This window comes from Prionailurus bengalensis, chromosome A2 (assembly GCF_016509475.1).
Source record: "Prionailurus bengalensis isolate Pbe53 chromosome A2, Fcat_Pben_1.1_paternal_pri, whole genome shotgun sequence".
Taxonomy (NCBI): Eukaryota; Metazoa; Chordata; class Mammalia; order Carnivora; family Felidae; genus Prionailurus; species Prionailurus bengalensis.
Genome location: NC_057348.1, coordinates 61,078,163 through 61,094,263, shown reverse-complemented (window position 1 = coordinate 61,094,263; position 16,101 = coordinate 61,078,163). Strand labels below are relative to the sequence as shown.

At 53.7% G+C, this 16,101-nt stretch overlaps 1 protein-coding gene across 1 annotated transcript; it reads right to left on the bottom strand.

The window, feature by feature from the left end:
- Window positions 1–5,273: 5,273 nt before the first annotated feature.
- On the bottom strand, window positions 5,274–9,457 carry IGFBP1 (insulin like growth factor binding protein 1). The gene is made up of 4 exons (XM_043588415.1): window positions 9,028–9,457; window positions 7,630–7,781; window positions 6,599–6,724; window positions 5,274–5,713 (listed from the first exon to the last, which is right to left on the bottom strand). Exons 1-4 carry the CDS (start codon window positions 9,440–9,442, stop codon window positions 5,588–5,590), a joined length of 819 nt encoding a protein of 272 aa, XP_043444350.1. The 5' UTR covers window positions 9,443–9,457; the 3' UTR covers window positions 5,274–5,587.
- Between the last annotated feature and the right edge of the window lie 6,644 nt (window positions 9,458–16,101).

The following is a 16,101-nucleotide window of genomic DNA, read 5'->3' as shown; positions in this document are numbered from 1 at the left end:
GGGTGGCTCAGTCAGTTGAGCATCTGATTTCAGCTCAGGTCATGATCTCACAGTCTGCAGGTTCGAGCCCCATGATGGGCTCTGTGCTGATAGCTCAGAGCCTGGAGCCTGCTTCGGATTCTGTGTCTCCCCTCTCTCTCTGCCCCTCCCCTGCTCTCGCTTTGTTTCTCTGTCTCTCAAAAATAAATGAACATAAAAAGAAAAACTTTTTTGAAAACAAAATCCACAAATAGAGCTAATATAACTAATCACATGAGTATGTTAAAGCCAAAAGAGAAATACTTTAACACAGACACTGTAAGAGCAGTTTACAGAACTCAACACAATAAAAAACTGCGAATAAGTTAAGAGTATAAGAGGACTTCCATTACCCAATAATGTGTGACCATGGAAACACCAAACCCGCCAAGCACCGTCAGAGGTGGGGAGATGTTAGGAGTAGTTTACCGCTTCCTTCACCAGCCTGAGAGAGGGTGGCCCGCACAGACAAAAACGTGGAGACATAACAATCGGAAGACATGGGGTTTGCAGATGTTCTGATCCTTTACATGGAAACCATAACAGAGTCTGCAGGCAAGTAAGTTACTGTGAATAAGGAAGGTATTTACCAACGCAGCTGGATGTAAGTCTACACAACGGTGAATAGTCACAGAGGATTATCAATTTTTAACAACTTTTGAAAACCTGGAAATGACCTAATTCCCCTCGAGAGGAGCTTGGAAGAATAAACTGGGTGTATTTGCAGGGTCCCCCTCTTGCAGCCACATGCACGACGCATCACTCTGTTGTGTGAGGTTCAGAAACCAAGTCTCTGAAAATCACATGCTGCGTGGGAACATTTTTAGGATGGTAAAAAAAAAACAAAATGGGGGTGGCCTGGGTGGCTCAGTCGGTAGAGCATCCAACTTCGGCTCAGGTCATGATCATGCAGTTCGTGAGTTCGAGCCCCGTGTCGGGCTCACTGCTGTCAGCAGAGAGCCCGCTTCAGATCCTCTGTCCCCCTCTCTCTGCCCCTGCCCCACTTGCACACTCTCAGAAATAAGTAAACCTTAAAAAAAAATAACCAGAATCATCTAAAATGAAAACATACTTGAATAAATAAGTACAGATGAGGTACAACTATATCCACAGTGAAGCCATGAGCAACGCGTTCCCTATAAATTATTGCCCGAATGGTGGTTTTCAAGTTGCAGGGTGAGACCACGGACCCCTTCTTGACATCCAAACGCAGACCCGCAAGGGGGGGTGTGCTATCACCCGGGGATTATGACGAGCCTTGAAGCTGATGAACACAGGTTCAAAGACAGCAGGGAGAGAAGCTTGGGCCGTGAGCACAGGTGACTCCAGATGCTGGCCCCGCATGTCTGCAGCCACCGTGTGCCCAGCCATTCCCACCTGGCTTCCTGGCTCCTGTGCCTGCCCTGGAATCCAGCCTCTGCCCCCCGAGTCTTCTTCCTACAGCCCAACTCTGTCAGCTTTTTTTTTAAGTTTATTTATTTATTTTTGAGATAGAGAGACACCTCGAGTGGGGGAGGGCCAGAGAGAGAGGGAGAGAGAAGATCCCAAACAGGCTCCACGCAGTCAGCACAGAGCCCGACTCGGGGCTCTAACTCACGAACCGTGAGATCATGACCTGAGCTGAGATCAAGAGTCAGACGCTTAACCGACTGAGCCACCCGGGCCCCCAACAAAGTCTTTTTTTAACAGCTCTGTGGAGACAGACAGCCCATAGCACACAATTCGCCCATTTAAAGTGCACCATTCGGTATCGACAGCAACACGTGGAGTCGTCCCCACTCATTCTAGAACACTGTCGTCACTTGATAAGAACCCCTGTGCCCTCTAGCTGTTATCCACCAGCCCCCTCTTCCCAGCCCTATGAGACCACAAGCTACTTGCGGTCTCTGCCGCTTTCCCCGTCGTGAACTTTCACGTGAACGGGATCACGTAACGTGAGATGGTTTATGACGGGTCTCTTTGAGCATACCGTTTCCAGGTGCCTCCGTGTTGTGGTGTGTTTTGATACTTCATTCCTTTCTGCAGCCAATGGATGCATCATATTGGGTTTGCGCATTCGGCTACCGATAAGCTTGGGTAGTTCCACCTTCGGGCCATTAGACATAACACATCTGAGAACACCCGGGCACAAGTGTTTGGCGGACACGCGTTTCACTTCTCTCATGTATCTATCTACCTGGAAGGGAACTGCAGGGTCCTATGGGCATTCTATGTTTGATCATTGGAGGACCTGCCAGACTGGTTTCCAAAGTGGTTGCACCATTTTACATGACTACCCTCGAGGGGCACGACTTCTGCACATCCCCACCAGCACTCATCGTCTGGTGTTTTGACCACAGCCAGCCTAACGGGTGCAAAGTGGCATCTCACTGGGGTTTCGATTTGCGTTTCCCTGATGACTAATGATGTTGAACATCTTTTCATGGGCTAATTGGCTGGTTGCGTGTCTCCTTTGGAGAAAAGTCTATTGACGTTTTTCGCTCATTTTTGAATTGGGTTGTCTTCACACTACGGAGTTGAGGGGGCACCTGGGGGGCTCAGTCAGTTAAGCATCTGACTCTTGATTTTGGCTCAGGTCATGATCTCACAGTTCATGGGTTTAAGCTCCGTGTTGGTCTCTGCACGGACAGCACGGTGCCTGCTTGGGATTCTCTCTCTCCCTCTCTCTTTGCCCCTCCACCACCTGATCTCTCTCAAAAATAAACATTTAAAAAAAAATCTACCACTGAGTTGTCAGAGTTCCTTATATATTTTAGATACCAGTGTTATCAGATTTGTAATTTGCAAATATTCCCCCCTGTTCTGTGGGTTCTTCTTTTACTTTCTTGATGGTGGCCTTTGAAGCACAGGAATTTTAAATTTTGATAAAATTTGATTTATCTTTTTAGTTTTGTCACTTGTGTTTTTGGTGTTGTATCTAAGAGTCTTGTGTTAAGTCCAAAGTTATGAAGATTTACTGCTATGTTTTCTTCTAAGAATTTTATATTTTTAGCTCTTATGTTTAGGTCCTTATTGACTTTGAATTAATCTTCCATATAGTGTGAGGTAGGGATCCAATGTCATTCTTTTACATGTGACTATCCAGTTTTCCCAACCACATTTATTGAGAAAACCTATTTTATCCTCATTAAATGGTCTTCCAACCCTCATTGAAAATCATCAGTGTTTGGGTTTGTTAATGGCCTCTCATTTCTATCGCATTGATCTATATGCCTCTCCTTACTCCAGTAACACTGATTACCATAGCTTTGTAGTAAGTTTTGCAATCAAGAGGTAGAATCCTACAGCTTTGTTCTTTCTCAGGATCGTTTGGGCTTTTCTTGGCCCTTTGCAATTCCATGTAAACTTTAAAATCAGCTTGTCAGTTTCTACAGAGAAGTCAGCTAAGCTTCCAGAAGGGATTGTGTTTAAGCTGTAGGTTAGTTGAGGGTGTTTAATGCTGACAATGTCAAGCCTTCTATTCCAAGAATATGGTATGTTTTCCATTTATTTAGATCTTTAATTTCTTTCAACAGTATTTTGTAGTTTTTATTTTGTGCTTCTTTTGTTAAATGCACCACTAAGTATTTTATTTTTTTAACACTAAAAAATGAGTGAGATTGTTTTCTAAATTTTATTTTGGGGTTGTTTTTTGCAAGCATACAGAAATACAATTGATTTTTGTATATTGATCTTGCATCCTGCAACCTTGCTAAACTCACTGAATAGTCTTTTAGTGGGTTATCTAGAATTTTCTATATGTAAGATCATATCATCTTCGATAGAGCTAGTCCTATTTTGCCTTTATCTGAATACCTTTTATTTATCGTTCTTGCCAACTGATAAAACCTCTAGTAGAATGTTGAATTGAGGTGGCGGGAGCACACATCCTTACCTTGTTTCCTGTCTGTGGGGGAAGGCACACAGACTTTTTCCCATTAACTACACTGTCAGCTGCGGGATTTTCCTAGCTCCCTTTTGTCAGCTTGAGGAAGTTTTTTTCTATGCTTTGTCTGTTGAGATTTATTTTGTTTGCTTTGGTTTTGTTTTACCGTGAAAGGGTATTGGGTATTATCAAATACTTCTCCTGAGTCCATTGAGATGACCATGTGATCTTGGTTTTTTATTCTATTGATATGATTTATTACATTAATTGGTGTCCGGATGTTGGAATGACCTTGCATTCCTCAGATAAATCCCACTTAGTCATAGTGCAGGATGATTTCAATCGTTAATATTTTCATATATTGCCAGGTTTAGCTTACTAGTGTTTGCTTGCGGATTTTGTGTCCATTGTCTTTTAAGATAATATGAAATTGGATGCTGAGTTCACAAGTCACTCCTGGGGGCTTGGCAGGGAGAGGATGGCACCCACGGGGCACAGGGTGGAGGGAGAGACCCAAATGGAAGAGCAGGAAAGGGGACTGACAGGAGGGGTCTGGAAGGCTCTGGGGGCAGGCCAGACTGCAGAGGGTGGGGGTTGAGATAGGGAGACTCTGCCTTTTCCCACAGCCAAGGGAGGCGGCCTCCCAGGAGACGGGGTGGAGGCAGCCAAGAGGCCAGGTGGGACCCACGGGGGTGGGTGAGATATGGAAGGAAGAGCGTGCAGGGCAGAATCAGGAAAAGCAAGTGAGGAATAGTTGATGGAACGAGGGATCCAAGGAGCAGAAAAGCCCCACACGCTCAGGACCCAGCCATCCACACCGAAGGGGCCAGCAGGGTGCCCACCTGAGACAGTGAAGCCCCGAAGACCCTGCAGATGATGCGGACAGCACAAGACAGAGGCAGCAGGGAAGGAGGGGAAATGAAGGAAGTATTGGTGTCCCGCATGTAAGATGGGGAGCCCTGGCCTGCTCACGGAGGCAGGGAAGGGGCAGATCATCAGAGGTCAGGCTCCAGGAGGTGAGTGGGGGAAGGGCAGACCTGCCAGCAGCAGACAGGGATCCTGAACAACCAAAGCTGTGTGAGGAGGGGTGAGTGACAGGGACTTCAGAAACAAAGGAGGTACATTCAACCAGTGTCTACGGCAGTCGCAGTGTCCCCGTGTGCAGTATTTGTCCCGACCAGGTCGGCCCGTGCAAGTGTGTCTGACTGCGCAGACAATCTTAACTCTGAGTAACACCACCACGCGCAGCTCTGGTCACACGATTGGCACCGAACTCTCCCTGCGAACTGACACTCGCTCGGATCTGTGGGTACAGACCGAGCCCTTTCTCGGCACGGCTCAACCACCCCCGTTAGGTCACCTGAAAACAATCACTGCCACACATTTCAGCTCTGCACTTTCCAGGCTGTATTTCCCCTGCTCCGTAGAGGCAGGAGCAGGGCGCTCGGAGGAGTTACAAATATTTACACCCAGCGACGTGAACGTGTCTCGTGATATACAAATCCACACGGCGCAGTGACCGTGTAGAAGGATACATGTACATGGAATAAATACACAGCTTTAAGTGTCGGCAACACGTGTGCTCATATACAAATACACACACGGAGAGGGAAGTGTGTCGTTTCTAGAGTATAAATATGCTACGTACTTAAATATTTCGGGGGCGGGGGCGGGTGATGGATGACAGCACAGCTGCTGGCAGCTCTATCTGCTAAAATACTGACTGCAGTTGGGGTCGCCTCTGACCTCCACGGACCCCGGGATCTTCTCCCTGCTCCATGGGTAGACACACCAGCAGAGCCCCGGCTCATCGTCCAGCGACGTCTCGCACTGCAGAGGCAGGACACACGAGGTGCATGGTGAGGGGTGGCCCCCGCGAAGCTGGTGGGGGAGGGGCTTCGCCAGCACCACGGCTGAGCGCCTGGCCACGGGCACGCCAGCTCGCCGTGGCCACAACTGTGACCGAGGGCTCGCCCAACACCCTCCTGCCCAGCTCTCCCTGTAAAATGGAGACCGAGGCCGAGTGTGCAGTCGACGAGGACATCACGCGTGTGCGAAAGGGTACAGTGTGTGCACGGCTATCTGCTCTGTGGCCTCGACAGTGGGGTCGCTGAGCCCAGGAGTACATCCCGTGGGTGGCTGCCATCCCCTCAGACTCCCTGGCAAATTCCTCATCAGGAAAGCTCTGCCTCGTCCTCAGTTTCCCCTGGCTACACCCCCAGAGCCTGTGTTTCATTGAGTCCTAAAGAGCCCCTGAAAATGAAGTGTAGGCTTGGTTTTGATCTCATGGATTATGTGGCAAGCTGGAGGACGCTACTGTATTTAACGAAGTTCGTGGTTTCCCGTTGTGGGGAGAAAGGCAGGAAGCCATGTCCAAGGGGACACCCACTCTCCTAAGTCCAGCTTCCTCCTGTGTTATAGATGAGACAGACCTGGAGCCTGAGGGGCCCGTCCCCCACCTGCTCAGGCTTGACCCAGAGCCCCTGGCCGAGTGCAGGGTCCCCTGCTGGCCATGACCACGGAGCTGGTCTTCAGGCTCCCGGGATCTGGCCACCCCTAGTCCCAAGGGGTGGCTCTTTACTTAATGTGGTCGGTTATGGGGCTTTACGGTGCGTATTTGGGACTGGCCCCCTCCCCAGCGAGGAAAGCGGGGTTTTGCAGGGATGCCCCGGACGGGACGGTCCCCATGAGGATAGCCCTTGGCAAGGCGCGCACCTGTCTGCTGTGATAGAATCCGTTCTTGCTGCAGTTGGGCAGATAGAATCTGTAAAGCTGTCCTGACGACTGCTGTTCCTCGCTCAGACGGCCCAGCACCTCGTGGAGATCCCGATGGCAGGGCCCCTGGAAGATCAGGAAAGTGGACTGACGGGAGGGGTCTGGGAGGCTCTGGGGGCAGGCCAGAGCTGCCCCCCAACCCGTCGGAGGAGGGGGCTGGCGGCTCTCTGAGCTGTCAAGATGAAGGATGGGGTGCCCTCCCTGAACGCAGGCCACACAGCTACAGGGAGACAGAAGCTCCCCCACCCTCGCGGCCTCTCCCCTACCCCTCTGCCCTGTGGGGGCTCCACAGCTCTTCCCACAGCACAGAGTTCTGGATTATGAACACCTTTCCTCTATTTCATTATTTCACAGAAGCCAGATCAAGCGAGGATTAAGCCGTCCGCCTGGCACTTGGAGATAAGACGGCACTTTTCTTCACACCCCATCACTTCCAGATGAGACGCTGAAGCGTCAGGGAAATGGGTCAGAACCTCCGCTTTTCTGGGTGTGCCTGGTGGCCAGAGCAATGTTCTCGCTCTTTTCCACAAACCAGCTCTTCGCACCAACTCTGGTTCTTGGTCGCCCTCTCGTGGCAGAATTGGAAACGGCCGTCAAATCGGATGGGACTGGGCAGTTTGAGTTTAGCGGAGACAGAGTTTCCGCGTGGGAAGATACACGTTCTCGAGGGGGACGGCGGCAGAACCACACTTTAATGTGGCCAGAGTCATAAATTTTATGTTATGCGCATCTGACCACCATTTTTAAACGTGGACGGGGCATAAAGTCCTGTGCTGAGCTCCAGGGCCCGGGGCCAGACGCCCAGACGCCGTAGCCGAAGCCACCTGGCAGGCTTCTCCGCTCAAAGTCTTTGCGGGAAAAGCCAGACAAAGCTACTGTGGGCAGCGTCTACCCGCCTTGGGAAGGAAAGCTCTGATTCCTGGGGCCCCACGGAGCCTGCCTGCCCTACTGGACACCCACCCGGGCCTCACCTTCCACGTGTCGACCTGAGTCCCTCTGTTCATGTAATTACTGATGGCGTTCCAGAGAATGTGTGTGTCGTCGTCAGAAGGGGCCATCAGGTGGAAATTCTCCAGGAGCTCCTCCTGGGTCATATCTGCACTCTCGGAGGACGACATCACATCTGAAAGATACAGCACCCGGACCCATGAGCGCTCCCCAAGCACCTTGCCCGCCCCCTCAAGTGTATCCAGGTGGGGACCCCAAGGGTGGTCGAGCTTTTTTTTTTTTTACACTTATTCATTTTTGAGAGACAGAGAGACAGAGCATGACCAGGGGAGGGGCAGAGAGAGAGAGGGGGAGACAGAATCCAAAGCAGGCTCCAGGCTCCCAGCCATCAGCACAGAGCCCAACACGGGGCTCGAACCCACAGACCAGGAAATCATGACCTGAGCCGAAGTCGGACGCTTAACAGACTGAGCCCCCCAGGTGCCCCTTGCCCACTTCCTCTTTAAAGATGCATCAGACAGTTTCCAGGAAATGTGATGACCCAACAGCAATTCTGTGCTTTGGGGGTCTAGCAAGGGCCTCCTGGGTTTTTGCTCCTAAAGCAGCAGGTGGGGGAAGCCACTGGCTTTCCTGCAGGGCCCCTGGGGACCCAACTCCTTTGAGGACCACTGAGGTGACTCCATTTTACTGATTCTGAAGTTAGAGAACCAGCAGAAAAACGGGGTCCCTCCTCGGAAGGGTCACGCACCCTAGTGAATTCCTACCAGAGTACGGGACTGTGGGAGTCCTCGGAGAGTCACAGAGGACGTGCGTCCGCCTGCCTGCCGATGGGGAGGTGGGGACAGGGGGTAGAGGAAGGGGTGTTTCCTCTGCTTCCCACTACAAATAAATCGCTGCTAAATTCAGGAAAGGTCTGATTGTCCTTGGAGGCGACATACACATCAAACACTGTTTTTCTATGGCGGTGAACGTAGAGAGGTTTACAGCCTGCGTTCACATTATGTTCTATAAACACTGGGAAAGCACAGTCTGCACAGGAGTCCCTTACAAAGGACATTCCGAACCCTCCCCGGGGGTCTGGCAGGAGGGATCCCCACGCCAGGCCTCCCCGGAGGCGCCAGGCCTCCCCGGAGGCTCCAGGCCCTGGAAAGGAGGGCCGGCCACCCTCCCCCCAGCTCTCCCACAGGGCTGTGGGGGCCCTCCACCTCTCCTCCCCTTTCCTGGGCACCTCCCTCAGGACCACGGTGGTGGGGCTCGTCTGGGTGACGGAAGATCCTCTCCCCTTCGAGCTCTGGCCTCCGGCCGCTTTGCTCCCGACCAGCCACTCCTTCGGTGGAGCCCCTGCCCCTGTCCACCCTCCCTAATCTGTCTTGTGGGAGGACAGGTCGGGGGGGGGGACCCTGCGGGGGCGTCTGTCGTACCTGTGTCACCACCGGTGGGCACGCAGGTGCCCTGGCCGCGGATGAGGGCTTGCAGGGGCCGCTGCTCCCCTGGCAGCGCCCGGCAGCTGAGCCCGCTGGCACAGCGCGCACTGGCCACGCCACAGGCAGTGCCCTCGGGCAGCGTGCACAAGGAGCAGCAGCCGCAGTTGGCGGGCCGGGCGCTCTCGGTGCAGGAGTCAGGCACAGGCGGGCAGAGCGCCAGCTTCTCAGGTGAGCAGGGCGCGCACTGCCAAGGCTGGGGGGCCCCGGCGGTCGCGCTGAGCCAGGTGGCCAGCAGGAGCAGAAGCGGCCAGGCGCAGGCAGCGGGGGCCCCGGGCATCGTCAGGCAGCTGTGGCGGACGGACAGACACTGGCACTGGCTGTGGGCGGTGGGGGTGCGGTGGCCGGTGCTCATGCTCGGTGCTCCCTGGGAGCCGCGTGCACCTTATGAAGGGTGCGGGACGGCCCCGCCTCAGCCGGTGGTTAATGATTGCCAGCGCTGCCTGCTTAGGGCTGGCGTTCAAAATACGTTTGGAAAAAAAAGTTTGTTTTGCTCGTGCGCCCAAGGCCCTGCGCAAACCGTGGGTGGAGGGAGGGTTACCGGTCCAGGTTTCCAGCCGTGTTTGTCCTGTTGTTACTGTTCTGACCTGGAGAAAAGTGCAATTGTAACCAGGAGCCCACGGCCAGCGCTTGCTTTGTTCAAGGGCATCCCCCTGCCCGCCAAGCAGCGTGGTCGTCCACAGACACGAAGGGAGCAGAAGTCAGGAGCTGCGCGAGGCCAGCCCATCTGCCAGTTTTCAAACGGGGAAACCAAGGCCCAGGGAGAGGGAGGGAGGAGCCCTGGGCAGTTTTTAGGACGAAGCCCATAACTACTTCTCCGTCTGCAGGAAGGCCTCCAGTCCCACGGCCTGCACTCATCACAGCCTTTCCCCTGAGGGAGGCTGGGAGGGAAGGGACATTCCCCCAGGGCTGGTACCACCCTCCTCCCCAGGGTCACCTCAGCCCCCAGAGACCGCTCACTGGTTTCCAGAAGGGACCAGAACTCAGAGCCCATGAAGAGACAGGGCCAGGGCTACAGAAAGGAGCCCAGACCCCGGGCTTCCTGACTTTCCCATGCAGACCAAATTTTTATCCAGCCTTGATTAACGAGTCTTTTTCTTTAGTGAAAACTGCCATTTCTTAGCTATCCTCTGAGGTTGCAAGGAAAAAACGTCATTGTACCTTTAAAGGCAGTGAGAAGTGGGTCCGCCCGTCCCCAGGACCAGCAGGTGGACGCCAGGTCCCCGGAAACTAGGCGGCTGTTAACAACAAGGGGGCGGCTCGACATTCACACATAGAGAAATTCCCAAGACCAGTGAAGTTTTATAAGTTAGGAATAATTTCCCCGGGACAGTACAGAATATGCAATGTCTGTATAAAAAAGGTAATATGAATAGAGACATGTCTCTGTGACTCTATATTCATGGAAAGCGGGGAAGAACAGATAAGACACCAGGATCAGTGCCTGCCTTGGTGGGGATGGGTGAGAGATCAGGTCCCTGAGGGACTGGCCTCCCCTGTGCACACTCTTACCCTTCTGGATTTACGATACTAGTGAATACGACACCATTTCACACAGTCAGACACTTGCATATCTTTGCATCATCAACCTCAAGAGTAACCAAATCACAGTTAACCTACCGGCTCCCCCTGCAGCTACTGGGCCGGGCCTGGGGCCTGGCGTAAGCACCCTCGTCTTTGCTCTGCTGTATCCCTGGCCACGGCTCCAGCTACAATCAAAACAAGGTTGGCGGAAATCACCACAGTTACAAGTTCAAGGTCGTGTTTGTCATTATTTTTACAGAGCAAAGTTCAGCGTCTGGGTGAGGAGCCGACCGATGCTTTTGACTACCTGAATGCTAGTTTTCATGTGGTTTCCTCAATGATTCCATTCCCTCAAGAAGAACTTGTGCTCTGAATTTTCTCTGACTTGCCCCCCTCAGAATCTGTGGGGTCCACCTGAGATGGTCCCTTAAAGATGTATGTGAAAGAGAGGGCGGTCTGATACACATTCAGGGCCCGCCTACTGTGTGTGGGCCAGTGCCAGCCCTGGACCGTGCACCCTGTTGTGCACTTGCCCGGTGAGGCCCCCACCCTCACCCCTGGTCTCGCTCGTCCAACACGTAGTGGAAGTTCCTCTCTGTGTAGGTTGATTTCCCAAATGTCAATTGCCACTCCTTGCCTCAGAGGAGTAGTAAGAAACCAAACGGCCACCAAACCCAGAGAGAATCTCTCCTCTTCTCTGGCCACAACAACACAAGTGGGGCAGGTCCTCCTGGAGGCCTCAGGGGCCACCTGTCTGTCTGTCCTGTGGGTGGCTGCTCTTGCCAGGGGTCGGAGCCTGTCTGTGAATCTCAGGTTCTCCTGCCCCCCATGGGCGTCACAGTTCTGCCCAGCCTTTCACGCCCCCAAGTCCATGCCACCGTGACTTCTGTGACTCCCAGTCAGAGGCCACTTTGCCCAGTCACCCCTACTGGAGAGAGGGAGTGCAGGGTGGGCCAATAGGGAGCCCCTATCATGTTATGCATGTCTTATGCCCTCGAGGCCTTATCTGCCTCCCCTAATCCCTAATCCCTCCAGCAGCCACCTCTCCCAGCGCCTCCCAGCACCTGTCTTGAGTGTCCATCTAGCAACCTGTCCTTCCCCCAGCAGAGAACACGAAGAGGGGGGGCCGTCCTCGCAGTGCGCGCAGGCACAGGGCCAGGCGCAGAGGACGGGCTAGCCGATCACCACGCGCAGCCTGGCAGGAGGGATGCCCCGTGAGGGCTGATGACGGGCTGGTCCTTGACATGACTGCTTTCCTGGAGAGTCCAGAGCGGGGCGGCCAAGAGCAGGAGAGAGGGCACCAAGCCATGCATGGGCACTTCCCACAGAAGGTGCCAGCCCAGGCAGGTCTCGGAGGAGAAGCAGGGCCTCCCCAACAGTAGAGTAGGTGAAGCAGGAACCAGGAAGAGGGCCGTGTGCTCAGGAAAGGACCCAGGGTCTCCTGCCCAGAAGCTAGAAAGACAGCAGATGGAACAGGAGACAAAGGCCCTAAATATTGTGCGACAGGCTCAGGTCCTGTTGTTAAGGCCCAGAGCCACCAGGGGAGGGTCTAGGCAGGGCCAGGGGTGCTGGTCAGAAGAGAGCTCCAGAAAGATCCAGGGTGGCAGGCCCGGAGACCAGAGACCAACACTGAGACCCTCCTTCTGATGTCCCTTTAGGCTGGGTGCCCTGCCCCTCTGACCAGTGACTACTGGACCCAGGAGCCACGGAGCCGGGAGAGCAGGGGCAGGGGGAGTGGGGATCAAGGTTTCCTATAGACCCACTGTATGCAGCTGACACCAAGCCATGCTCACCAGCATTGCCAGAGGACCCTCCCTGGGATCTCACCATCTGAGGTGAAGCCCACTTTGGCCCCATCACAGCCTGTGGGCATCCAACGTCAGGGAGGGTCACAAACTCCACATTCAGCGGTAATCGGGGTGTATCTGTGGGGGCAGAGTGGAAAGGCAGCCTGGGGGTACACACGGGAAGCATTCTGTGCTGAACATGTTACATCCACCAGGCAAGAAAGAACTTCAGCCTCGTGGAGTCCCAGCCACAGGGGGATGCCATGGCACCTCCCGGGAGACAGTCTCCACCTGCACAGGGCAGGAAACCGCTGCTCCAGGTTGAGAAAAGCAGAGGGGGTGGCCAGCGCCCCCAGGCAGACGGGATGTGAAGGGCCTAGGCCGCACGCATGGTCTTCGCCAGTCCCTTCTCGGCACTGCCTGTCTATCGGCCTCTGACCGCGAGAGCTGCGGGAACAGGTGTCAGCTGCTGCGTCCGGGACTCGGGGCACAGCCTATGGGCAGGTCGGGGAAGCTCCGGGCCTCCCAGCAGGACTGTCTGCGCTGGCACCTGGGATTTCCACATCCGGGCCTCGGTCTCCCCACCTGTGAGGGGGCACTGTGAGCCCTGAACAAAGGGGCGGGGCCCCCACCCTGAGCTATAGCGTGGGACCCCACAGGGGCGGGGGCATCACCAGATGATGAAACCACACGGACTCTTCCGTCACCCAGGTCGGCCTCCACACCGCATGCCATTTACCCACCAGCAGCCGGAAAATTGGGCAATCCGAGCTCACAAAAACAATGCAGGGTCAAGGGCGCAGTGAAACTCCCAACGGGCGGGACCGCGTCATCCAGAGGCCCCTCACAGGGAAGTTGTTTTTAACCTGCGGGGGAAAAAAACAAAAAGATGTTCCCGACCAACACCGGGGATGATGTAAATCCGTGCAAGCCCCCCAGCGATGCCCGGTCCCCCGAGTGTGAAGGCACCGTCCTGACACAGAGGCACACCCACTCCCCGCTAATCAAGGTGGGGATGTAGCCTCGCTCCTGTCACATCCACGTAGCCCAGATCCTGGATACAGGCTCCCACTGGCACACCCGAGGCCAGTGCCCCAGGGGCCCCGGGAAAGGACAGGGCTTTCCTGGGCGATGGAGGGCACCCAACCCGCGTGCACAACCCTTGGGCCATCGGGGTACCAAGTGCAGGTACGTGCGTGGTGCCCAAACATTCCTTCCCATGACCTGCTCCAGAACGTGCAACCCAAGTGTCAGGGCCTGGAGCAGCCTCACAGCACCCGAGCCTGGGTGGAGACACACATTCCCAGCCCCTGGGACATTGACTTGGGGGACCCCGAGCTCCAGCTTGAGCCTCGGGCTTAGGAACCCCCTCTGCTCTCGCTGCAAGCTGCCTGCGAGAACCCGAGGGCGCCGCTGGGGAGGGGGCGACGAACAGGGGTGCAGCAGGCGGGTGGGTGGGCTGCACAGCACAGCGCAGGAGCCGACAGACCCCCAGCTCGTCCCGGGGCCTCCCGCCCCCTCCCCCCCCCCCCCCCCGCAGGCGGACTCCCAGGGGGCAACAGTGCCCTTCACTGCCCCGCGTGAACCTGGGGCCCTGAGCGGCCGTCCGCAGGGAGTGTTCGGGGAGCACTGGCGGTGATGTCCTGCATCTCTGGGTCAGAAGTGTCCGCGACTCTGTGAGGAGAGAACGCTGCACGAGACCGGCCCGGAGCCTCCTGGGGGGGTGGGGTCCCCGCTCTGAGCCCTGGCCCGGGGCTGCACTCTGCACCCAGTCACCTAACGGGTCCACAGCCATGTCGGACACTCCCCAACCCGGAGGACCCGTGCACGGGCGGGGGGGCCTCTCCCACCCGCGGGGCAGCAACAACGTGGGCACCGGTGCGGCCAGGCCTGGGGGGACACGGCTCCGCCAGCGGGGCGACCTGCTCACAGGACGAGGGCCGCGTACAGAGGGGAGGATCGCGGGCAGAGGGAGGATCACCAGCAGGACGTGAAGCCGCTGCTGTGTTACAGTCTAGTGCATCCCGTGGGGCATCCCCCCATCACGCAGCTGATGTCAGGGCGTCTCCGCCACACCACGGCGCGGACGTCACGGGGCGTCTCCCCTACATCACACGGCGGACCCCATGGGGGCGTCTACCCCACGTCACGGCGCGGACGTCAGGGAAGTGTCTTCCCTGCGTCACAGCGCGGGCGTGGTGTTCTCCCGCATGGGGGTACTATCACCCTGGTCACGCTGTGCACACCACGAGTGGCATCCCGTGCTCATCCCCACTTAGTGTTGATGGCGTCTCTGGGCAATTCTAACAGGTGCTCACTTCTACCTACCTCCTTGTGCTAACTTGCGTCCCCAGATGACGTGCGATGTGGAGCAATTTTCATGGGCTTGGTTGCTATCTGTTTGTCTTCTTTGGGGATGTGACCACGGCCTTTGGCCATTTATTAATCAGGTTGTTTGTTTTCTTGTTTTTGAGTTTTAAGAGTTCTTGTAACATTTTAGGTAACAGTCCTTTATCAGATTCATCTTTTGTAAATATTTTCTCCTGGTCTTTGGCTTTTCTTCTCATTCTCTTTGCATTTTCTTTCATAGGTCAGAAGTTTTTAATTTTATTGAAGTCCAGCTTCTACATTTTTTCTTTCAGGGATCACGCATTTGGTAATGAAAAGCTCGTCACCATACCCAAGGTGATCTGGGTGTTCCCCGTGTCATCTTCTAAGGGTTGATAGCTTTTCATTTTAAACTTAAATCTAAGATCCATTTGACTTAATTTTTGACAAAGGTGTAAGGTCTGTGTCTAGGTTCATATTTTTGCATGTGGACATCCAGTTTTTCCAGTGCCATTTATTAAAAAATCTGTCTCTGTGTTGTATTATCTTTGCTCCTTCATCCAAGACCAATGGACTGTGTTTACTGTGGTTCTATTTCTGGGCTCTCTAAACTGTTCCATTGTTCTGTTTGTCAATTAATTCAGCAGCACCCCTCTCTATGCTCTAGATGCATATGTTACAATTACTGTAGCATTGCCATAGAGTCTTGAAGTTAGGCAGTGCCAGTCCTCTCTCTGTTCTTCAATATTGTGTCGGCTATTCTGGGTCTTTTGCCTCTTTTTTTAAACTTTAGAATCAGTTTATCAGTATCTACAACACAACTTACAACAACTTTGATTGGGATTGCATCAAATCTGTAGATTGAGTTGGGAGGAACTGACATCTTGAAAATATTGAGTGTTTCTATCCATGAACATGGGATGCCTATTCTCCATTTAGTCATTTGATACCATCCATCAGAGTTTTGTAGTTTTTTCATACAGATCTTGTACATGTTTTGTAATATTTATACACAGGTGTTTCATTTTGGGGGTGCTAATGTAAATGGTGGCTTTTTAATTTCACATTCCACTTAATCATTGCTGGTCTATTCAAAAAGGATTGACTGTATCCTTGTATCTTGCAACCTTGCTTTGATCACTTATTAGTTCCAGGAGTTTTTTCATTGAACCTTTTTGTCATCTGCAAAGAAGATTTTATTTATTCCTTCCCAATTAGTATACATTTTATTTCCTTGCCTTGCCTTATTGCTTCAGCTAGTAGTCCCAGTGTGATGTTAAAAAGTATTGATGAGAGGGGACATCCTTGCTTTGTTTGGATCTCAGTGGGAAAGCTTTGAGATTCTCACCATTGACTGTGTTTTAACTTAGGTGTT

Coding starts and splice junctions, on each gene's coding strand:
- IGFBP1 (XM_043588415.1), bottom strand. CDS start 9,442: ATGAGCACCGGCCACCGCACCCCCACCGCCCACAGCCAGTGCCAGTGT. Junction 7,782..9,027: donor GCCCACCGGTGGTGACACAG/GTACGACAGACG, acceptor TGTATCTTTCAG/ATGTGATGTCGTCCTCCGAG. Junction 5,714..6,598: donor GATTCTATCACAGCAGACAG/GTGCGCGCCTTG, acceptor CTGCCTCTGCAG/TGCGAGACGTCGCTGGACGA.